Raw genomic sequence first — 24,090 nt, 5'->3', positions numbered from 1 at the left:
ACTTGATGAATTGTATAGTTGTTGGCACAGATTGAAAGCTATGTGGTGACAATTCAAATTCTAGGTTAGTGGACTAGATCACAACAATAATGAGATAAATATTTGCACTAAACAGAAAATCCCAGTACTTAGAATACAGGCAGCTGCTTGCTGAAGACTTTACTGTAACTATCCATTTGTGCTCTAATTGTTTCTTCTCTGTAGTATGGATGCAGTCTGTGGTGATTTTTGTCAAATAAATATATGGTCTATCTCTTTGGGAGCCCACAGTCACAGCAGCAGCTGTCTTAGGGAGGTTTGAGCACGCCTCCCTATCTCCATCAGCCTCCCCTCCCAAGATACTTTAAATAAAAATACAATCCATCACAAATCATCTTCAGGAAAGTGTATCTTCAGGATTGCTCCTAAGGTGCCACTTCCAGGTAAATTACTGCTTGTAATCCTCTTCCACACAGAAATTCTGGTATCTTCACATTCACTCTTAGCTTGTGTCTACTCAAGCTGATTTTTTCAAATATATATTTTTAAATGGAAATGACAAGAATTCCTGACTATTCTGAAAATCTGCCATTAAATGCAATCAAATTCTTTCTTTACAAAAGAAATGTGTTCACACAGGCAGAGTGTAGATTCTTGCAAAATGGTGAAGACTGTCTTTGTTCTCCTTTCTTCCAGTTTTCATCTTTCATCGAACAAATCTATTTATGGTGGCTTCTTTTAGCAGTTCTTCTACCTGATCCCTGCTGCCACTACTTGGTTATTTTCTGATATATCTGCCTATATAGTAATCTTCAGAAATATTGCCTTATGGTAATTCTTGGACTCCATAGAAGCGTGATCAAAAACAAAGAGACTGGATGCTGAAACAAACTACAATGATCATAGGACGGGAGTTTTGGACATAACGACTTGTGACAGTTTGTTTTCTTCTAGCATTTTCCTACAAACACCAAGGCCCTTCAGCGTGTTACTGTGGAGGAAGCACGCTGGCACGGTGAACTCAACATCCTCTCCCAGCAAATCCTGGGTCCTTCAGGGACTCCAATGGCCCCTGGGAACCCGTTCACACTGCTTGAGTTTTCTCCAGAATCCAGTCCACGTACTCGACCACGTTGGTGTAAACGCCTGGCCGCTCCCTTTGAGCACAGCCTTCACCCCAGCTCGTGATGCCTACCAGATGCCAGACCTCATTGTGTTTGCAGGACAGAGGGCCTCCCGAATCTCCCTAGAAAAAGGGGAGACAAGAAAATGTGCACAGATCAACTCAGACGCTTCCCATCTTCAGCACATCTTGCTCAGGCTGATTTTGCCTAAAATGCTGTCTTGGCCCCTTAATATACTGCAGAGAACCTGGGTGCTTGTGTTCATCCAGTCAGTCTCCTCACTTTTGATTTCAGTCTAAGTCAAACAAATACACTGTGTTCCCTGCTCATTGGCAGAGACTGCTTTTTAAAATGCATTAAGCGGCCGGTTGCAGTGGCTCACGCCTGTAATCCCAGCACTTTGGTAGGCCAAGGTGGGTGGATCACAAGGTCAGGAGATTGAGACCATCCTGGCCAACATGGTGAAACCCCATCTCTACTAAAACTAAAAAAAAAAAAAGGCATTAACTGGGCTTGGTAGCGGGCGCCTGTAGTCCCAGCTACTCGGGAGGCTGAGGCCTGAGGCAGGAGAATGGCGTGAACCCAGGAGGCGGAGCTTGCAGTGAGCTGAGATCGCACCACTGCACTCCAGCCTGGGCGACAGAGCCAGACTCTGTCTCAAAAAAAAAAAAAAAACCAATGCATTAGGCATTCCAATTTGCATATGTTCCATTGGCTAAGAACACTCCATTACCTTGCAAGCATCCTTCCCTCCTTCCCTGTAGCCAGCGCAGATCATCTTCTGGGTTATTTTGTGTCCTCTGTATCTCTTCTGACACTCCTCATTGGTCACTAAGGGTATCTTGGCTTTCTGGAGAGTATTTTGTATTTTGTCTGAAAAAAAGTTTTTTGGTTTGTTTGTAGAGTAACCATATACAATACACATAAACATATATGCATATATATATATATATTTTTTTTTTTTTTTTTAATTGAGATGGAGTCTCTTTCTGTCACCCAGGCTGGAGTGCAGTGGTGCAATCTCGGCTTACTGCTACCTCCGCCTCCCAAGTTCAAGTGATTATCCAGCCTCAGCCTCCCGAGTAGCAGGAATTACAGGCATGCACCACCACGCCCAGCTAATTTTTGTATTTTTAGTAGAAACGGGGTTTCACCATGTTGACCAGGCCGGTCTTGAGCTCCTGATCTCAAGTGATCTGCCCATCTTGGCCTCCCAAAGTGCTGGGATTACAGGCGTGAGCCACCGGTGGTGCCCGGCCACATATATTTAAAATAAAAATCATGGACGGGTGCGGTGGCTCAAGCCTGTAATTCCAGCACTTTGGGAGGCCGAGGTGGGCGGATCACGAGGTCAGGAGATTGAGACCATCCTGGCTAACACGTTGAAACCCCGTCTCTACTAAAAATATAAAAAATTAGCTTGGGGTGGTGGTGGGCGCCTGTAATCCCAGCTACTCAGGAGGCTGAGGCAAGAGAATCACTTGAACCCGGGAGGCAGAGGTAACAGTGAGCCGAGATCGCACCACTGCACTCCAGCCTGGGTGGCAGCGCGAGACTCCATCTCAAAACAACAGCAACAACAACAACAAAAATCATGCCTATATAAAAATCTAGAAGGAAAAAATGTTAGATTTACTTCACAGACCTTTTATAATTACAAGTATGAAGAAGACATTATTCCCACTATTGCATGTACCATTTTGTTAATGTTAATTAAGTTCAAAAATTAATTATGACTCTAACTGGAATGACTTCCCAGAGAAAGTAATTGGATAGCAGGCTAGAACATTAACTGAAAAGTGCTAGGCTTCACATTAAACTTCATTAAATATAATTAGTCTTTAAAGAGATTTAGTCACATTTAAAATTTCCAATCAAACAGATGAGGCACCAGCCTCACTTGGGTGATTTTTGCCTCTCCATCTTTATTAATCTGCTTCCTGCAGCTAAGTAGTGTGACTCGACTTGTGCTTCAGCTACGTGAGTTGACAGGGCAGAAAAGGTTCCGTTCTTCATTTCTAGGATGGAGCACATATAACAACACCATTTTTACCTCTTAATTTTCTGTACCCCCATCCAGTCACCCAGCAATCAGTGTATATGACATTTCTATCTCCTTTCGAAGGCAGGCATATGGGTCGCTGAGAATCTGAATTTAAAAAATCATGGTTTAAATATGAGATGCAAAATATATCCTCTTTTCCAGAAGAGACTCTTCTTCTGCTGTACATTTTCTGTGTTTTCTTTGTTTACTATATTCATGTTTTACCTTGTTGTTGTGTATATTCCTCTCTCAGGTTCAGCACATCGCACACGTGCTGGGAAGAGGCGGCGAGAGAGGGACAAGCCTCACCCTCGCCGCTAACTCCCCGTCCAGCTCACTTTTGATCCTACACAAGTTGCTTAATTGTTCTAACCTTCAATCCTTCATCCCTAAATTATCCTTACTAAATTATCTTTAGACCAAATAATCTTTACTATTCCAAAGTATTATGAAATTATGTCATTCTATGCACCTGAAGAAGCCTCAGGAAAACGTATCTCTTCAGCCACATTCCCAAAATAAGTTTCAATAGCCAGGAAAGTGTGTCAGCCTTAACAGAATGAATGACTAGCGTTCCAGGCCCTCTCCCTTTCATGATGATAACGCATGGAGAGATTGGCAGGGTGAGGCCGTAAGTCTAGTAGCGTTAAACATTTTCTCCAGTTCACCACTGGAGATAACTTTCCAGATAAAATTCTCCATACCTGTGTAATTCACTGTGGTTTCCAGTTTCAACAAGGCAATATCATACCCGCTTTCTGCCATTTTATACTGATCATGGATTATTATTTCTTGAACTTCAAAGAAAGATGTGTCCTCTTTTATTTCAGATTGATTTAAAATGCCACTGTAGACACGCAAAATCTTAGGTGACTCTACCCTAAGGAACAAACAACAGAGGGAAGGAAATTTCCTTTACTAAAAATAATTCCCAGACATTGTGAAGTGTGTGACTGTTTAACTATTACTAATATTTTCTGCCAATGATGGACATTAGGTGGAAAAAAGTGGACAATATTACTAATATTTTCTGCCAATGATGGACATTTAGGTAGAAAAAATCTTATCCTAAGATTTTTCAGGATAAAAAACATATTCACCCTATAAAGAAAATTCATTATACACAAAAAATGAATGAGCACTCCCTCCATGCTCCAGCACACACACACAGGCACACACACACACACATACACATGCACACGCACACACACACGCGAAGACCGCTAGACTTAGTCTCAATCTCGCCAGTAACTAGCTGTGACACTGAGAAACTCAGGCAGCCTTTCTGCTACTCCATTCCCATATGTGACAGGTAACGGGGACTCTTGGCCTCACATGTGTTCTTGAGTTTAACGTGAGTGTGCTGCAGGTTGATTAAAAAAGAAAACCAAAACTAAAAAGCACACAAAACTGTGTCTGGAAACAACTCGGAGGATACTGAAGTAGCAAACGGAAAGTTTGGCCAACGTAACTTCCCTGGAATATATATACCCCCAGCTGGAGCCTTTATGTTTGGCCAATGCTGAAAGTGACCTAAGTAAGGAATCCAATTTGAGGATGCGTACTGAACTCGTTCTGTATTTTATTTATTTACTTAGAGATAGGGTCTCGCTCTGTTGCTCAGGCTGGAGTGCAGTGGCACTGTAGTAACTCATTGCACCCTTGAACTCTTGGGCTCAAGCGATCCTCCTACCTCAGCCTTCCGAGCAGCTGGTGCTACAGGTGCACAAAACACCATGCCAGGCTAGTTTTTTAATATTTTTTGGAGACGGGGTCTCACTATGTTGCCCAGGCTGACCCCAGACTCCTGGCATTGAGCAGTCCTCCCACCTCAGCCACCCAAAGTGCTGAGATTACAGGCGTGAACGACCACACCTGGCCACTGTCTGTATTTAAACACACACGCACACACACACACACACACACACATATTAGAAATTTGATTCGGACAATGGTAAATCCTCTGAGTTTAGTTCCGGGCGCAGTGCACAGAGCGAGGCACAGAGGGAGGTATGCTCTTGCAGGGAATAACATGAAGGCCCTTGGGGATGTGGATGCGGTTAAATGGGAAGCAGAATAGCAGGCAGTCAAGCAGGCATGTACTTGCACCTGTTCTGATGCTGGGAGACCATGGGGAGCTCTTCCTTTTTGCCTTTTTTACCACTGAAGGAATTAATTAATTTTGCAAAAAGACAATTTAATTGGTTAAAGTATTTATTTCCTAACATGCTAGTAATATTTTTTAGAAATGTGTGAAGAAGATGAACTAATAAAAACAGCCGTGGTACTGACCCATAGAAACAGTGAGCGGCTGTTAATATCCACTGGTTTCCAATGATGGAGCCTCCACACAGGTGCCTCTGAGTGGGTGAGGTGGTATGCAGGGTCACCTGCCACGGCCACTCACCACGAACAGACGCAGTTCCTCCAACGATCCTGGGCTTGATTTTGGTGGTACACTCTGCAACAGAAGCATCGTGATGAGCAGCGTCCTGCATCTTCCTTTCCATCAGTAATTATGCTCCTTCAGGGACAAGACGGAGAAAACCTTCCCTCAAGTCAATAGTTTATCATGACCCTGAGTTACAGAGACTTTATAATCAAGTTGCCAAAGCAAAACATGCACGTAAAAAATGGAATTGACTGAGTCATCTTGTAATTACACACCCCAAAGAATGCGCCCTCCCTGTGTGGTACTACAAGGCTGTCTTACCCTCCTTCAAATGATAACATGAATGGTTTTTTTAAACCAGTGGTTGTCAAGTGCAGTCCCCAGACCAACAGCGTCACCTGGGAACGTGTTAGAAATGCACATTCTTCAGCCCCACCTCAGAGCCAGTGAATGAGAAACTCCAGCCTGGAAGCTCAGCCATCTGTGTTTGAACCAGCCCTGCTGGCGTTTGACAACTACTCTGAGAAAGAAAAGGCGAGCACCTTGCCCGCAGGCTGCAGCCATTGTCCAGTTCCTGCCCTGTCCCCGTGACTCTGCTGACCATGATCCCAGTCACTCCTGCTCCATCCACGTCCAAAGTAAGACTGATCTGCTGCGAGCTTCCTCTGACCTTTGGCCTTGTTGACAGTTTGGATTCTCTGGGGTCCTTGGTACTTTTCAGGGACTTTGACTCAGGCTCATCCCTGTGTTTCTTTTCTCTTGTGGCTGCCTAGACAGGACAGTTCCCTCTATTTCTACGTACTGGATGCCTGACACAAGAACCCGCACTCCCATTTGGAGCCATGGAACACAGATGGATGGGAGTCAGGTGTTCGTAGACAGCAGTATTCTAGACACACACACACACGTGCACTACACACACGCACACACACACACACCTATGCGACTCAAACTTTTATGTGCCTGTAGGTCACCTGTGTAGCTTTTAAAATGCAGATTCTGACTCAGTAACGTCTGTGTGGGTCCTGAAATTCTTCCTAACAAGCTCCCAGGTGATGCCAATGTGCTGTGCCCAGATCACACTTAGAATAAGCAGGCCCAGGTGCTCAGGCTCCGTGTCCCGAGCCAAAGAAGGACTCTAAGTTACCAGGAGAATCACTGTGAGAAGCTGGATCCTAGAAGGTCCATCCACTGGTTTTGTGGGTGTAAAACAACCTTTCTAGGCCTTTGTTTCCTTGGTAGGAAAATGAGTGTATAATTCTGGGGCGGATTTCAAATAGGAGGAGAGGATGAGAGAAGGCGTTCAGAAGGAAACCGCAGCTAACAGCAACTGAGGTGAGAACGAGCTCGATGTGACTTCGGAAGCCTGAACAGAGGCTCTCATTTTAGAGCTGGTAGGGCGAACGTTCATTTTGGAGGGCCCTCTACTCTGGAATTTCTGGGAAGCCTTTATAGTTTGCAAGGTGGGAAGCGTCATAAAGGTAAATTTTATGAAAATTAATAGGTAAGTAGTAACTAAGGTATGTTAGAAATAACTCAAGGTACAGGTGAGAGGCCTTGAGGTTCATCCTATGTTGTTTCTCAGTTTAAACGAAATGCTGAAAATATGTGTTTAGAATCATATTTTGTGTTAAGAAATGTTTATTTTAATGGTGCTGCTATCTATCTTCAGAAAGTTAAGTTACATTGGCCGGACGCGGTGGCTCACGCCTGTAATCCCAGCACTTTGGCAGGCAGAGGGGGGCAGATCACGAGGTCAGGAGATCGAGACCATCCTGGCTAACACAGTGAAACCCCATCTCTGCTAAAAATACAAAAAATTAGCCGGGCGTGGTGGCGGGCGCCTGTAGTCCCAGCTACTCGAGAGGTTGAGGCAGGAGAATGGTGTGAACCTGGGAGGCGGAGCTTGCAGTGAGCCGAGATTGTGCCACTGCACTCCAGCCCGGGTGACAGAGCGAGACTCCGTCTCAAAAAAAAAAAAAAGAAAGTTACATTGTAGACAAGTGACAGACAAGGCACCATAAATATCTCACGTAGCTATTCCCTTTCACATTAGGGGGTTATTTCATGAAATACAGTGCAGTAAAAACCTAGTTATCTAATTCACTCCCTCCGAAGGTGCACTGAAAAGACGTAAGACTTTATTTTCCTTTATCTTACATTTTCTCCTGTAGCTATCAATCTATACCTGGTATATTCTGTAACTGCTACAGGCCAGAGTCTATAAATCCAGCAGAGAAAGCCATAATGAAGAAAGAAGGGGGAAAATGCAATCTGCAATGTATTGAGGTATACGTACTCGTTCCCATTTTTTAAACCATGTCAACATTACTTAACAGCAACATTTGCTAAGCGTCCCTTCTAATGTTTAGAAGTAGAAGAAAAACAATAGAATGGTGCTGAATGCTTCTTCTTGTCTTAGGGAAATTTATTGTGAGGAAAACAGAATGTATGAGATACGACTTAATTGACTTGCATTTTAAGAAGTCTTGAGCCATCCAAAGATTTTCATCGGAGCACCTCTAAACTCTAGGAAGGCATAGTTTGCTAGTTAGGATATCAGTGTTGGAGGCAATATAACATCTTTATGTTCTACAAAACAAGTTCTCAGAAATTAAGGATTGATTCGCCTTCTCAGTACAGCAGATAATCTGACACAAAAGGTTTGTGCTTCTAAAACTATTACAAAGCAGGATTATCACTTTCATTTTATTCATTAAATCTCAGTTGCATCTTATAGTGTATTGTAATATTGGACATTTAGCAATAAACAGTCTAAGAACATGCAGCTTTATGTAAATCAATATATAGTAAAGCCATCCTAAGTTCCTATGGTAATTCGGGCAGGAGTGTTTGTGGTGTGTTCTTTCCTGTTGGGAATTTTGTCCCTTAGAACAATTCTGTTTGCCTACAAACCATCACTTGCGACTGTGCTCAGAAATTGGCCACTGGGATGGAAACACTGCTGGTCGGATTTTTCTCGTAACTTTTATGTTATTATAGGTCTTGTGTAATCTAAACACTCTTATTTCCACCCTACCACACTCATTGTTATTAGTAAAGTTTTACCTTAACCTTTGCCAATTCCGAAGTCTCCAGAACCCTGCATGGAATATAACTAAAGACCCCTAAAGAGGAGGTGCTCCAGTGTTTCTTGAATAGATACACAATTTTTAGAAGAAAATTACTAATTTGACTAACCAAAGTGCTGATCGATATTTCCCTTACGAAGGATAATAGGAAAGATTACTGGCCTTGATAACAGGAGTGTTGGCAGAGTCTGGGTCTCATTGTGGCTGGGTGCAGTGGCTCAAGCCTGTAATCCCAGAAATTTGGGAGGCCAAAGCGGGAGGATTGCTTGAGCCCAGGAGTTCAAGACCAGCCTGGGCAACATGGCAAGACCACATCTCTACAAAAGGTTAGCTGGGTGTTGTGGTGCCCGCCTGTAGCCCCAGCTACTCAGGGAGCTAAGGTGGGAGGATTGTTGGAGTCCAGGAGGTCAAGCCAGAGCCTGCAGTGAACACTGACCACATCACTGCACTGCAGCCTGGGCAACAGAGTGAGACTCTATCTCAAAAAAAAACAAAGAAAGAAAACAGAAATGCCATGTGTATAAATGTGTCAACTTAAAACATATATTTAGTTAATATTAGGCAATGTACAGTTTAGTCAAGCCCCAATATTTACCTTTAAAACGTGGTCAGCTTGAGTGATAGGAGTGAATATAATAGAAAATTGCAGAATTTGTTATTTCATGAATGTTCTCCCCTCTGTGGCTATAACTGACAGTCTTGGTTGTGATAGATTCAGTATGGAATAATTCCTTCAGCTATATTTTTTTAAGTGACATTATACTCACCATTATCCATTTTGCACAACCTTAATGTGTATCCAGAGATGCCTCCTCTCCCGTGAAGTATTTTAGTTGGAGATCCGTTTGAAGAAAGCTTTAAGTAACACTTGCCCCTGTAGTTGGAAACAAAATGGTATAAACATAATGCACCTCACAGGCAGACGGGACAAGGGTATCTGCATAACCCTTCATACGGCTTACTTCCCTTCGTGGCAAGCTGCTTGAGCTGGGGTATAGGTAAAAAACTGGCAGCGGACGGCATCAGTGCACAGTTTCTGGCAGGCCTCGTGACCTTTCACGGCAACAATATCCAGTTCTTCTCCCAAGAAATCAGTGTCATGGTAAAACGAAGAATGGCAGAACACTAGACAGCAGACCACATGTCAGAGCGAGACCCTCCCTCAGTATGCATCAGCCTCCTCGGGGCTGGACACTCTCAGCCACAATGCAGAACTCTCAGTTTACCTGGGATGCTGTGCCTGCAGCTTTGTAGACTGAAACCAGAAAGAGCTTTGCTCTTTTTAATGCGTGTACTGGGCAATCCACTCTCAGATGTTTTAAGGAGACAAAGATTTCTAACAAAAACAAAAAGGAAGTAGAAATATATCATATCGAACACATTAAAACATTTTTACAGCACCTAGAGAAAGTAAAGTCAGCTCATGCTGATACTTCATTGTGAAGATTTTCCTATTTTGAAAGTACTCTTCATAAACCACAGACTCACACTCATAAACCACGGAGTCACACTCATAAACCACGGAGTCACACTCATAAACCACGGAGTCACACTCCATGACCCTTAGGTTGCAGACAAATTTTCTAACTAAATCACCTGGCTACGTAAACATTTTCTGAGCTTGCTCTAGTGTCAGTCTTCCTAGTATCTCCCCTTTTCATTTCCCTCCTTTCAACACTCCCAGCCTATCATAAAGATTCAAGAGTCTTCATGCTACCTAGAAACCTCCTATCCAGGGTTGCAACAGGTTTATAAGGAGATGCGTGAAGTCCATCGTTGACTCCACAGCTTGGAAGCATCTTCCTGGAAAAGAGTGACATTGCCTAAGCAGACAAAATCACAGTCTAGAGCAAGGCTGTCCATAGATCTTTCTGCAGTGATGGAAATAGTCTATGTCTGTGCCATCCCATACAGTAACCGCCAACCACATGTGGCTATCGGGCACTTGAAATGTGGCTAATACAGCTGGGAGGTGAATTTTTAGTTTTATTTAATTTTTTTTTTTTTGAGACAGAGTCTTTCTCTTGTTCCCCAGGCTGGAGTGCAGTGGCATGATCTCAGCTCACTGCAACCTCTGCCTCCTGGGTTCAAGTGATTCTCCTGCCTCAGCCTCCTGAGTAGCTGGGATTACAGGCACGCACCACCACACCTGGCTAATTTTTGTATTTTTAGTAGAGACGGGGTTTCACCATGTTGGCCAGGATGGTCTCGAACTCCTGACCTCGTGATTCACCACCTTGGCCTCCCAAAGTGCTGGGATTACAGGCGTGAGCCACTGTGCCTAGCCAGTTTTATTTAATTTTAATAAATTTAAATTTAAATTCCCAAGTTTGGGCTTACAGAAGCCATGTTCCTATCACATTCTGTATTAAAGATCAAATGTGTTATTCTAGGAATTGGTCAGTAAGGGAATAAGACAAAGAAAAAGAGCAGTGACTAACAAAATTACAAGTGACAATGGCATCTTTCTTATTTCTGAACTTCCAATGTCCCAAGGCTCAACCTTTGGACCTACTTTCTTCCCTCTCTGCATTTAACCCTTTGATAATTTCACTAGATTTTTAAAAAGTATCAGCTGTATATTGGTGACACCTAAATACAGATCTACACATAAACCTCTCTCCTGAATTTGACTTCTATTTCCAGTTGCCAATTCAACCCTTTCCCCTAGATGTGCGACGGGCATTGCTTCTCCTACACTCTGCTGCTTGCGAAATCTTCCACATCTCTGTCATCGGCATTTCCGTCTTTCCTGTTCCTTGGGCCAAAAGTCTTGGTGCTATCACTGACTCCTTCACAATCCGTGGTCCAATCCATCAGCAAATCTTATTGCTCTCTGCTGATAACATATGATCTGGTCACTTCTCTCTCATTTCCACTCTGGTCCAATAGGCAAAGTTTTTATCTATTTAGTTCAATAAATGGTATCCCCAGTCTTCAGAACAATGCCTGATATATAATAAGCCCCAAACAAATCCTACTAAATTTGTTTAGTAAGTGATGGTAACAGATATATTTTCATGTGACAGACCCGGCGCTTCTGAAATTGCAGCCTCACTCAGTGGAAAGTGAGGCTCATGTGACAGGCAAGGCACACAGGGCTCCCGTTGGCTGAATTGTCTGGAGGACACCTTTTCATCAACAGGAGGCCAATCAAGCAAGTGCTGAGGGCTCTGAGAGTTCCAATTTGGAGATATATACAAGCTAGGTTTTAAAGTTGACTTAATTTTATGGATATTTGTTTGCTTGTTTAAGTGAATGTTGTCAACGAGGAATAGCAAGCTGGGCATGGTGGCTTAGGGTTGTAATCCCTGCACTGTGAGAAGCCAAGGCAGGTGAATTGCTTGAGACCAGGAGTTCTAGACCAGTCTGGACAACATGGCGAAACCCTGTCTCTGCAAAAAAACAAACATTAGCTGGGGGTGGTGGTGCACATCTGTGGTTCCAGCAACTTGGGAGGATGAGACGGGTGGATTGCTTGAGCCTAGGAAGTGGAGGCTGCAGTGGGCTGAGATCACACACAGTGCACCCAAATCTGAGTGACAGAGCAAGACCCTGTCTTAAATAAATAAATAAAGAGGGACAGCAACCTTAGCTAGTGTCCTTTTGATAATCAGAGAAATTTTCCATGCTGTTTCTGATGTCCTACATTAATTTCCATTGGTAAGGAAACAGGAACTCAATTCTCAAACCTCCCTCCACCACCACCCTAACCCACTTGATGGAGACATTCATTTCCACCTCTCTCTCTCCACTTTGAGTTTGACATTTCACCGACATTTTCAGCTCTTTCTGTTCCTGGTTCAATTATTTTAAACAAAGCATTGGACTGAATGGTCTTTTAGTGGTCATGAAATGGAAATGGAATCTCTTCATTTTATTTAGAACTAGACAACTCTCCCTTTGCCAAGGTGGAGACCTCCAGCAATCCCACTACTGGGTACATAACCAAAGGAAAAGAAAGAAAAAAAATCATTATATCACAAAGATACCTACACTCACATGTTTACTGCAGCACTATTCACAATAACAAAGATATGGCTCAACCTAGGAGTCTATCAGCAAATGAATGGATAAAGAAAATGTGGTGTATAGAATATACTGTAGAATGTTACTTAGCCATAAAAAAATCATAAAATCATGTCTTTTGCAGCAACATGGATGGAACTGGAGGCTATTATCTCAAGTGAAACAACTCAGAAACAGAAAGTCACATATTGCATATTCTCACTTCTAAGTGGGAGCTAAATAAAGTGTACATAGGCACAGAGACAGTGGAAGGAAAGCTACTGGAGACTCAGAGAGTTGGGAGGATAGAGGAGGATGAGGCAGGAGAAATTATCTAATGGGAATAATGTATACTATTTGGCTACACTGAAAGCCCAGACTTCACCACTACACGATATATCCATGTAACACAACTGTACCTGTATCTAAAATTTATTTAGGTAAAATAATATTTATTTTAAAATTTATTGGCCGGGCGCAGTGGCTCAACCCTGTAATCTCAGCACTTTGGGAGGCCAAGGCAGGCAGATCGCCTGAAGTCAGGAGTTTGAGACCAGCCTGGCCAACATGGTGGAACCCCGTCTCTACTAAAAATACAAAAAAAATTAGCCGGGTGTGGTGGCCCATGCCTGTAATCCCAGCTACTCAGGAGGCTGAGGCAGGAGAATCGCTTGAACCTGGGAGGCGAAGGTTGCAGTGAGCTGAAATCATGCCACTGTACTCCAGCCTGGGCAGCAGAGTGAGACTCCATCTCAAAAAAAAAAAAAAAAAAAAAAAAGAGTCCTCGGTAATGTTGGGTTTGTGGTAAGTAGGTGGGGAATAGAAAGGGAGAAGGGCTAGAAATTATTTGCAACTTTTATCCTATACTGACATTTACAGTAAATTTTTAGTTACTTGGAATTTTTAATGATGGATTTTGATCCGCTATTTTTAAAAGATAACAAGTTATCCTTACTTGTTAACTCCTTACCTTTGAGATTCTTTGGGCCATTCCTGGGAAAAGAAGGTAAAAAACAAGCAGCCGGGATGATGAGTGCAGATTCGGCGACAGACAAAGGCATCGGGAGCCATGACACTGTCGATGTTGCTGTCTGCAAACACTGTGTTAGGGAAAATGTCCCTAATACAAGCTGCACAACAGAAGAACCATGTTAGGAACTCAATTCATCAGCTATCAGGAAAACTCCAGTCACAGTATGTGTAAATTCCATATGAAAACATGTAAGTGTATCCCAAGATCTTTTAACTTTTTCTTATTTAGAAGAAAATGACATGATTGTTTTAAACTTGAAATTTAAATAGAGGATCTAGCTGTATAGGACATGATGAAATCTATCACATGAAGAAGGTGAAGATCTTTGGGTCCATTTCATCGTGAGCATAAGCTGGTATCCTGAGTGAGATCTATTGTAATCATCAGCATGTTTAATGGTTGAACTACGTCATCAAAAAGTCAATAGTTACCCAGATTAGAAAGTGCGCAGGATTTCACTGAAAATCCAGACACCACTTTATCGAGCTTCGTTATTCTGGTTGGTGTCCCTGTTTGGGTGTGCTTCAGTAGACAAATGTTACTGAATAAAAAGAAAAAGGAAAAGTGTCTTATTCTTCCAACTGCAAGGAGGAAAAAACATGAGATGATAAGAAAGTCCCCTTTGGAAAGAGGACCTGCGAGACCCCGAGGCATCCATCTGGGAGGCTGAATGGCTGGGCATGGTCCCAGCAGTGTTGCTAAGCACCTGTGAATTGTGTAACTTTATTTCTTCTTCAGTACAATGACAGCTTGAGAGAGTCACCACATGAAGGAGAGTGCATGAATGAATGACTTCTCAAGCCCTTCTCATTTTTTTGTTTTTTTTTGAGATGGAGTCTCGCTCTGTCACCCAGGCTGGAGTGCAATGGTGCGATCTTGGTTCATTGCAACCTCCGCCTCCCGGGTTCAAGCAATTCTCCTGTCTCAACCTCCCAAGTAGCTGGGATTACAGGTGCCCACCACGCCCGGCTCATTTTTGTATTCTTTTTTAGTAGAGATGGGGTTTCACCATATTGGTCAGGCTGGTGTCGAACTCCTGACCTCAGGTGATCTGCCCGCCTCGGCCTCCCAAAGTGCTGGGATTACAGGTGTGAGCCACTGCGCCTGGCTAAGTCCTTCTTACTTTTAATGACTTAACGTTATCTTGCTTAGAAACCTCCACTTTCTTGTCTTGCAATTCACATTGTTAAGTCTTAGACATAAAAGCTGTCGTCTGAGCTGAGCTAAAGACAAGCTTTGCAAGTCAAATGACTAATTTAGGGGTTTGGCGTGTGTGTGTGTGTGTGTGTGTGTGTGTGTGTGTGTGTGTGTGTGTTTTTAACCACTGCTGGTTTTGAAATAACTCGTTGATGCTTTGTTTGCTTTCTGTTTACTCCTCTTTGTGAATGTGGGGAGCAGAATGTTAAAAGCCAATGTTAAAACACAAGTGTTAGTAATTTGAATGTTTTTCACTTTTCTGATGATTCCAGATAAATGCAGTTTACTATGAAAATCTAAATCATCTCAAATATTTCCAAATATACAAATTAATAATCTATTTCCCTAGTAAATTTTTAAAGACGAGAACACAGATTTGGTTATTAGAGATGAGATAATTTTTAAATCCTTATGCAATAGATTTATCCTTGAAATATTTCAAAATCCAGTATGGACCAGGATAAAACTTTTTACATGAGTATTTTGTCTTAGGTAAGGAACTGTTATTTAGAGAGAGAGAGAGAGAGGAGTAGGTTTTTATTTTTATTCTATTAGACTGTAACATTTTTTAGACTGGGAAGGGCACTGACAATCATACCAATTGCAGCTGTTTCAAAAGTGCCAATTTAAAAGTGTAGCGCTTTTGAAATTAGCTAAGTGTATATATTTTTCTGACAGTGTTATTAAAAGATAGACTCCTTACCATAAATGAAATGCATCCAAATTAGGCTTTAAGTGTATTTTTCATGAAGAAAACTAGGAGTACTTTTATAGAAATGTCTTTTAGGGGTTCAAAATAAATTCTGGCATAAAGTTCATGGCAAAAGCTTTTTAGTAAATCATGATTCTGTTTTTCATTGGCCACTCGAAGCCCTGGGGCTCACTCACCGATGCTCCAGGCTGGGAAACTGCCTTGTGGCATACGTGAAAAAGTGGCAGTGGACATCATCCGTGCATCTTTCTTGGCATTCTTGAGCACTCTTGGCAACTGAGCTGTTATAGTTTATGCCCTTCATGTCTAGGTCCACATAAATGTCTTTGTTGCAAGCTGGATATAAAAGCAGAAGACATGAGTACCTTCCAGATTCCAGGGGCAATGACCTATGCAACTGTCCCTCCTGACTCACCCTTTTAACTTTTTCACCAACCTTTCCTCAGAAGTCTTTTGTTATGTTACTCTCCAAAATTCTTATTCTTGAATGGAGGCAGTAAAAGAATGCCAATATCCTTCTTCCATTGTAACAATTTTAGACTTGTAAATTCACATTTTGATTTTCTGATCTAGCCTCTCTTCTCCCTAACTGCACTGATTATTTCACTAATTAAGTGATTCAAGTATCTATTCAATATTAAGACAAGTGTCACTTCAACCTTTATATTTGCTCCTTTCGATTTGGATTAATACGTTTAATAAAGAATTTTGACTGGGCACCATGGAATCCCGGCACTCTGGAAGGCCGAGGTGGGCAGATCACTTGAGGCCAGGAGTTTGAGACCAGCCTGGGCAATACAGTGAGACCCTGTCTCTAGGAAAAATGAACAAATTAGCTGGGAATGGTGGTGCATGCCTCTGGTCCCAGCTACTCCAGAGGCTAAGGCAGGAGGATGGCTTGAACCCAGTAGGTTGAGGCTGCAGTGAGCTGTGATTGCACCACTGCACTCCAGCCTGGACAACATAGTGAGACCCTGTATCAAAAAAAAAAAGACTTTCATTTAAGATTTTAGGCTGGGAAGTAGAAAGAATATAAATAAATGATGGGAAGTGAGGTAGTAAGCTATGTCTTTCTATGAGGTAAAGAAGTTTTTCCAGTGTGTTGGAGGGCAGGCATGCATGTATGCTAGTTTATACTCTACACTGAAAGAACTTCATTAAGGGGGTTTATTTCCACATAGCAGTGTTTTATTTCATAGCCTTAAGACCACATCCGATGTGACGATATGCACACATCACAGCTAGTATTTGTTGATTCTAACAACGTATCTTACCGCTTATTTGGTGTGAGCACTGCTTGAAGGAATACCCAGAAATCGCTGCTGTCCTATTCACTCTCGGCAGTGTTTCTGTAACACTGTCTTTCAGGACACAAGTAAACCTGTTTTTTTAAAAATATATATTACTGAATAGGAATTTATGTTTTTAAAATAATGGGTCTTAAAAGTCAGCACACAGAAAGCCAAAGAGAAGGAAACAAACTACTTTATCTCATGCCAAAACAAAGATTTTCTTAGCAAGATTCTGAGTTTGTTTTTTACTTCAACATCCGTACACTTAAGAGACTACATGTAATACTCCTTCCTAATAGGAACAAACAGGAATGGGTGAACTAGGTCCTGTTGGTAAAATGCAACCAAAAATCTGTGTGTTTCTGTTTAGCCTGTTAGCTATACAAAATGATTTTTATATTTTCAAATGGTTACATTTTAAGTGGTGACATAAATACTTATATAATATCCTTGGCTTTACTGTGGGTTTTGCCCACAAAGCCTAACATATTTACTCTGCGTTATTAAGAAGACATTTGCAAATCCCTGTTCTAGGTTCTGGAATAGTAAATTTTATAAGCTCCGGGTGCTGTATAAATGCCTGTGAATGTAGCAATAATACACAAAGATGTTGAAAACTGAATTCTACAGAAAGGCTTATTATTAAGTTTTCAAGCTCAGGATGGGAACACAAATGGTTGGCGGACTGTTTAAAATGTTTTAAACCTGACAAACCACCCAGTGCAGTCAGTGACTCTTAGTAAGATTCTGGTTAATCACTATAAATTACATTTGAGGGAAAACTGAAATAATATACAGGAATTCTTGTTAAATTTCGTATGTCTTTTGTGTAGGATAATGCATGTTTAAGTATTTAGGGGTAAAGTGGCATGTTTTAAAATTCTTTCAAATGGTTAAGCATGTATACAAATATAGGTATTGTGGCCGGGCACGGTGGCTCACGCCTGTAATCCCAGCACTTTGGGAGGCCGAGGCGGGCAAATCACGAGGTCAGGAGATTGAGACCATCCTGGCTAACACGGTGAAACCCCGTCTCTACTAAAAATACAAAAAATTAGCCGGGCATGGTGGTGGGCACCTGTAGTCCCAGCTACTCAGGAGGCTGAGGCAGGAGAATGGCGTGAACCTGGGAGGCGGAGCTTGCAGTGAGCTGAGATCACGCAATTGCACTCCAGCCTGGGTGACAGAGCAAGACTCTGCCTAAAAAAAAAAAAAAATAGGTATTTTATATTGTATTAATATCGTATATTGTATATTGCTATACAAATATAGCAAAGATTGCAGTTTTGGTGGTGGCAAGGGATCATTGTACTGTACTATTTTTTCAAATTATCTTTTTAAATATTTAATTTTTTCCAATAAAATAGTTGGGAGAAGTTCCAGTTTAAAGCACCACAAAAATTAATAATCGATAGAAAAGCAAAGTGTGAAATGTTTAAGAAGCATAAAAATTGAGACAAACAGAAGAAACATGCCATTAATAGGAGACTGTAAGAGAGGCCTGGAAAGTCTACACTTGGAGGCATATTTATTCTTTTCTCAATTGCCTGAACACCATCACTTCTTTCTGGAATAATATTTCAACTGAAAGACAATTTATCTTCCAGTTGTTAATGTTAAATTTTATAAAATGGTAGATGGAAATGTGTTAACAATAGCAATCTCCCTTTAAAAATCTGTCTCCTCGATGTGGACACATAAGGGTTTACCATTGGGTAGGATCCTCAGATGGCGATTCCGCCGTGAAAGTGAAGAGCAGACATCTTGGGTGGTAAGTGCAGACTACCTGGCAGTACTTGGCGCTTGGTGTGAAAACCGTAGTAATGTCCCCTCCTTCAAAGTAGGTGTCCTTGAACAACTGAGTCACACATTCTGTGATGTAATACATGGCATGCGTTATTTTGGATTTTACTGGGCATACATCTAATTAGGTAGTAATCTCATAAAGGCAAGGCAAGTAGCTTTACTTACCAGGAAATACACCTGAATTTGGAAATCAAGGCAATGAACACTTTTATGTGAGCTTGTTGAATGAACAGCCTCAGGTGGAAATGAAAATCACAGAATGGTACGTTGGCTTCAATGGAATTGTGCTTTTGAGTGTTTGTCTTGGAGACAAGGAGTGCTTTGAGGGTAATTGAATCATTTCAAGGATCTTTACTGGCAAAAGCTGCTGCTTTTCGGGATCTCATCCAGGTCTGGAATGAGCCTTCTGCTTTTTCCTTTCCTAATTGCGTCTCTTTGTCCAAACCTTGTGCTTATTTGAAACAAAGACTCCAGAGTGGTGACTTTCTGATAGCAGCTGATGGCTCGGGGGTGTGGTAACACACATCCTCACCCCATTGAGAATAATTTGGAATCCCCACCATGGAAACCACACCTTTTGGTGGAAAGCAATCTTGCTACATTAAAATACTACTTTTAAGAAGAATATTAACTGATGAATCAAATCAGTGTTCTATATTTAATAATGCGGAGTGGGCGCAGTGGCTCATGCTTGTAATCCCAGCACTTTGGGAGGCTAAGGTAGGCAGATTGCTTAAGCTAAGGAGCTCAAGACCAGCCTGGGCAATATGGCAAGACCCTGTCTCTATAAAAAATACAAAAAAAAATACTAGCTGGGCATGGTGGTTTCCACCTGTAATCCCAGCTACTCGGGAGGCTGAGGTAGGAGGATCTCCTGAGCCTGGGAGTTTGAGGCTGCAGTGAGCTGTGATTGTACCACTGCACTCCAGCCTGGGCAACAGAGCAAGACCCAGTTTCTCTCTCTCTCTCTCTCTCTCTCTGTGTGCACATGCACACACACGTGTTCTGTGTGTGTGTCCACCATGCACTAATTTTCTTAGGCTATATTCCCCTCCTAATTGGATTATTTAATTTTACAAGACAAATTGATTTTCAATATGCCACTAGGTGGGAGGATGGGAGTGGGGTGAGCGTTGAAAAATTACCTGTTGGAGGCTGTTTTCACTACTTGGGTGATGGGTACACTAAAAGCCGGCACTTCACCACTGCATAATATATGTATGTAAGAAATTTGCACTTACTCCCCCTAAACTTATAAACATTTTAAAATTTTTGGAAAAAATTTTTGGAAAAAAACTCTGCACATGTTGAGTACAGATACAATTTTTTTAAAAATATTTCACTTCAAGGTTGTTTGAATCCATGGATGTGGAACACACGCAGCTTCTAGTGTCAGTAAAAACTAGTTAATCTGTTTCTGCAAACGAGCAAGTGCTTGCTGTTGTATATTGACGTTGTATCCAGACTTCTTATTAATTTAATTAATTGGCTCAAATAATTTATGTGATGGTTAATTTTGGATTTTTCTAGGTACACAATCATATCATCTGTGAAAAACGAGAGCTTATGTTCCTTCTAATTGTTTTCCTTTTATTTCCCTTCCTTACTGCACCAACGAGTACCTCCATATAAGAGTAAATGGAAATAATGGGAAGTATTCTTGTCTTATTCTCAATCCCTTGGGAAAGCTTTCAATATTCCACTATTACGTATTATGTTTCTTGAAGATTTTTGGTTTGGATTTTTGTTTGCTTTTGTTTAAAATACCATTTAATAGCTGATGAAAGTTCTCTTCCATTTCCAGTTTACTTAGAGTTTTGATCATTAACAGAATTTTAGCAAGCATTTTTCGGCACATATTAACATTTAAAATTATTTTTATTTTCTATTATGACAGATCACATACCATGTGCCATGTAGCCATTTTGAGTGTACAGTTCTGTGGCACTAAGTGCATTTACATTGCTGTGCAACCGTCAGCACCATCCACCTCCAGAACTTTTTCAGCTTCCCCAGCTGATGCTCTGTGCCCATTAAACACCAACTCTCACCCCTTCCCTGACCCCTCAGCCCCTGGCAACCTCTGTTCTAATTTCCGTCTTGATGAAATTGACTACCATAGGTGCCTCATATCAGTGGGATCCCACAGTATTTGTTCTTTTGTGACTGGCTTATTTCACTTAGTGTAATGTCTTCAAGGTTCATCCATGTCATAGCATGTGTCAGAATTTCCTTTCTTTTTAGGGCTGAGTAATATTCCTTTGTGTGTATGTACCACACTTTGTTTATCCAGTCACCTGTCGATAAACACATGGGCTGCTTCCACCTTTGGGTTAGTGTGAATAATGCTGCTATGAAGATGGGTGTACAAGTATATCTGTGTGAGTTCCTGCTTTCCCTTCTTTTTCTTTTTTTTTTTTTTTTGGTATGTACCCCAAAGTCACACGTCTATTGATTTTTGAATGTTAAATCAACTTTTCATTCCTGGAATAAACCCAACTTTTTCACAATATCACAATGTAATTATCCTTTAATTTTTTTAACATTCTACTGGGTTAAGTTGGATAATATTTTGTTTAGGATATTTGTACATATGTTCATAAGATAAAAGGCCTGTGAAATTTTTTTTCCTCAGAATTTTCCTATCAGATTTTGGTGTCAAGATTACCCTGACCTTATAAAAATGGGTTGGAAAGGGATTATGTTGACCTCTCAAATATGTGTGTCTTCCATTTAATTAATTTCTGCAATTTATTCTTTCTGCCTTCTAGTTTCTTGGCATTTAAGTTGTTATTCTCTATCTTCTTGTTGTCTTATATCATTAATTTTTACCTTTTCTGTATTCTAATGTATACATGTAAATCTATACATTTGATCTCAACACTGATTCAGTTAAATCTCAAAGTTTTGATACACTGTATTTTCATTATTCTACAATTCATTTTCCAATTACCGTTGTGATTTCATCTCTGATTCATATTAATCTAAAAAGGGACACTCAATTTTCAAACATTTGGAGATTTTCAATTCCTTTTTTATTATTATTTTAGCTCCCATTAACGGTGATTGAATAACACGATCAGTATAATTTTAACCCCTTAAAATTTGTTGAGACTTGTTTCAGAGGCTTGTGTGTGGTCAGTATTTGTAAATGTTCCATATGCGTGTATAAAGGACCTATATATGTACACTATCATTCCTTGATATCTGTGGGGGATTGGCTGCAAGACCTCCTGCAGATACCAAAATCCATGAACGCTCAAGTCCCTGATAGAAAATGGCATAGTATTTACATATAAACTACTCACAGCCTCCTGTGTACTTTAAGTCATCTCGAGATTACTTATAATACCTAGTACAATGTGAATGCTATGTAAATTGTTGTTATACTGTGTTGTTTAGGGAATAATGACAAGAAAAAACTCTGCACATGTTGAGTACAGAGACAATTTTTTAAAAATATTTCACTCCAAGGTTGTTTGAATCCATGGATGTGGAACCCGTGATTCAGGGTCAATCGTTTATGCAGTTATTAGGTCCAGTGTTCAAAATATATCAAATTATTTAGCGCTAACATATTTACCAATGAAATAACAATACAATTTCCAGATAATTACAACAAAGGAATATTATAACCCGAGCAGTAGTCTTGTCACAGAGAAAATTGAAATTATGAGCTGTGTAATTTAATATATTAAGTGGAATTTATTTTTAATATCTTCACCTAGATTTGCCTATTTTCACATAGGCCAGCAAAAAGAATTTACTGTGCTTAAAATGCTAGTGATAGTATCAGAAATTAAGTATAACATGTATACATAAGCTATTTTTCTAAAGGAATGCGTCAGCTTTCATTTTAAATAAAGAATGGTCATGGAACTAAGCAATACTTGTACTGATATACCCTACTTAATATTGGCTAAGTAATTTATAAACAAATTTAGCAGGTGTGACATAGGGTGGAGATTAACAGGGTAGTTAAATTATTGAAATGCATAAACTATGTATGAATATTTACATAACATTTTTCAGTACAAAATTCCTATTTTATGTGTGTGTGTATGTGCCATTGAACTGACTGCTTTATGAAAAACCAATTAATTAGTGAGGCAAATCAAGATTTCTTCTTTTTAATATTGCTTTTAAATATCATTTAAATGAATGATGTATGTAGGCATGGATGTAGATACAGTATATATATAGACAGAGATTCCTACCAGTACAAACAATTTTTTCACCTCAATTCCTACCCTGCTTTGAAAACCTCTGGAGCCTCAGGCAGGAAGTTAATAAAAACATTTTATTTCCTTCCCCGGCATAAATGGTGTGGGATTCTCCCACGTGTGGAGATTGAGACTGTAGTGTGGTTTCCCTCTCCCAGCCCGTAGTTAAGAGAACACTCTACTTACTGCCAGAAACTGAAGTAAATAAAATGAACTGTACCATTTGATATAAGAAAATCATCCTACAATGAGAAAAAGATGCATGTTTTTAGAACATAAAATGTAAATTTATAATTAGCTTACTGACACTAAGATTTACAAGAAATAGAGAGAGAGGGGAATAGTTAATTCAATAGTGTTCACAGGGTTCTCATTATAATGTTGAATTTTATCTTTCCCAATCCTGGAGCATTCCTTCGTGTGGCTGTGTGTGTAGCATTCAACTCTTACAGCTCTGCAGAAGCCAGAACCCACAGGAGAGCAGCCCTCTCCTCTCCTCCCTCCTTCCCCGCCAGCCCCGCTGCTTGCTATGATCAGACCCTTCTCAAGGCCACCATCTGACCGCTCCCCCCACCCCAATTTTTCATCTTTGTTTCCTTTCCCAATTTTTTTCCTTTCTTTTTTTCTTGAGGCCTCTCCCTATATCTTTCAAAGAGCTATGAATGATTTCCTACTTAGAAAATTTTCTATTAAAAAAATCTGTGGCTATTACATTAATAGATTGTCTTGGTCACCTATAAATCTATTTATCCCCACTAAGCATTCAACAGACTGCTCTAGGAAAAACGGAGTCATCAGTGAGACAAATCAAGACTTCCGATTTTTCAGTATTGCATTTGGATGTCTTTTTAACTCGTAAAACACTTGTTACTGAGTAGACACTGTTACTCTTCTGTTGTTCCACATTTCCTCTCAAACCAGTTATGGATATCAGCGGAACATCTCTACGAAGCTAAATCAGACACATTTTAAAAATCAATCATTCTCTATTGTAAAGTATTTTTAAATTCTTGTGATTTAAAAAAAGCATTTCAAGGCATATTTGCTTGAGAGGAATGTTAAATAAGTTCTGAAACTGTACCTGAAAAGACCTTGTTTGCCTATTTGCTGCAATTCTTAATAAGGGTGTTTTTCTTCTTCCAAAATGGTCTTCATCCTTCTCTGAATGAGCTTGTGTAGGAAATGGTC

At 40.6% G+C, this 24,090-nt stretch overlaps 1 protein-coding gene across 1 annotated transcript; it reads right to left on the bottom strand.

Annotated features, from left to right (window-relative positions):
• On the bottom strand, positions 1-24,090 carry F11 (coagulation factor XI). The gene is made up of 15 exons (XM_055276658.1): positions 23,984-24,090; positions 23,089-23,144; positions 18,583-18,745; positions 16,856-16,962; positions 15,758-15,917; positions 14,104-14,213; positions 13,610-13,769; positions 9,858-9,967; positions 9,594-9,756; positions 9,399-9,505; positions 5,440-5,608; positions 3,852-4,027; positions 3,157-3,252; positions 1,837-1,976; positions 1-1,225 (listed from the first exon to the last, which is right to left on the bottom strand). Exons 2-15 carry the CDS (start codon positions 23,141-23,143, stop codon positions 1,064-1,066), a joined length of 1,878 nt encoding a protein of 625 aa, XP_055132633.1. The 5' UTR covers position 23,144; positions 23,984-24,090; the 3' UTR covers positions 1-1,063.

Source organism: Symphalangus syndactylus, chromosome 4 (genome assembly GCF_028878055.3).
Source record: "Symphalangus syndactylus isolate Jambi chromosome 4, NHGRI_mSymSyn1-v2.1_pri, whole genome shotgun sequence".
Lineage (NCBI taxonomy): Eukaryota > Metazoa > Chordata > Mammalia > Primates > Hylobatidae > Symphalangus > Symphalangus syndactylus.
Note: the sequence above shows the minus strand (reverse complement) of the source record. Positions and strands in the feature narration are given on the sequence as shown.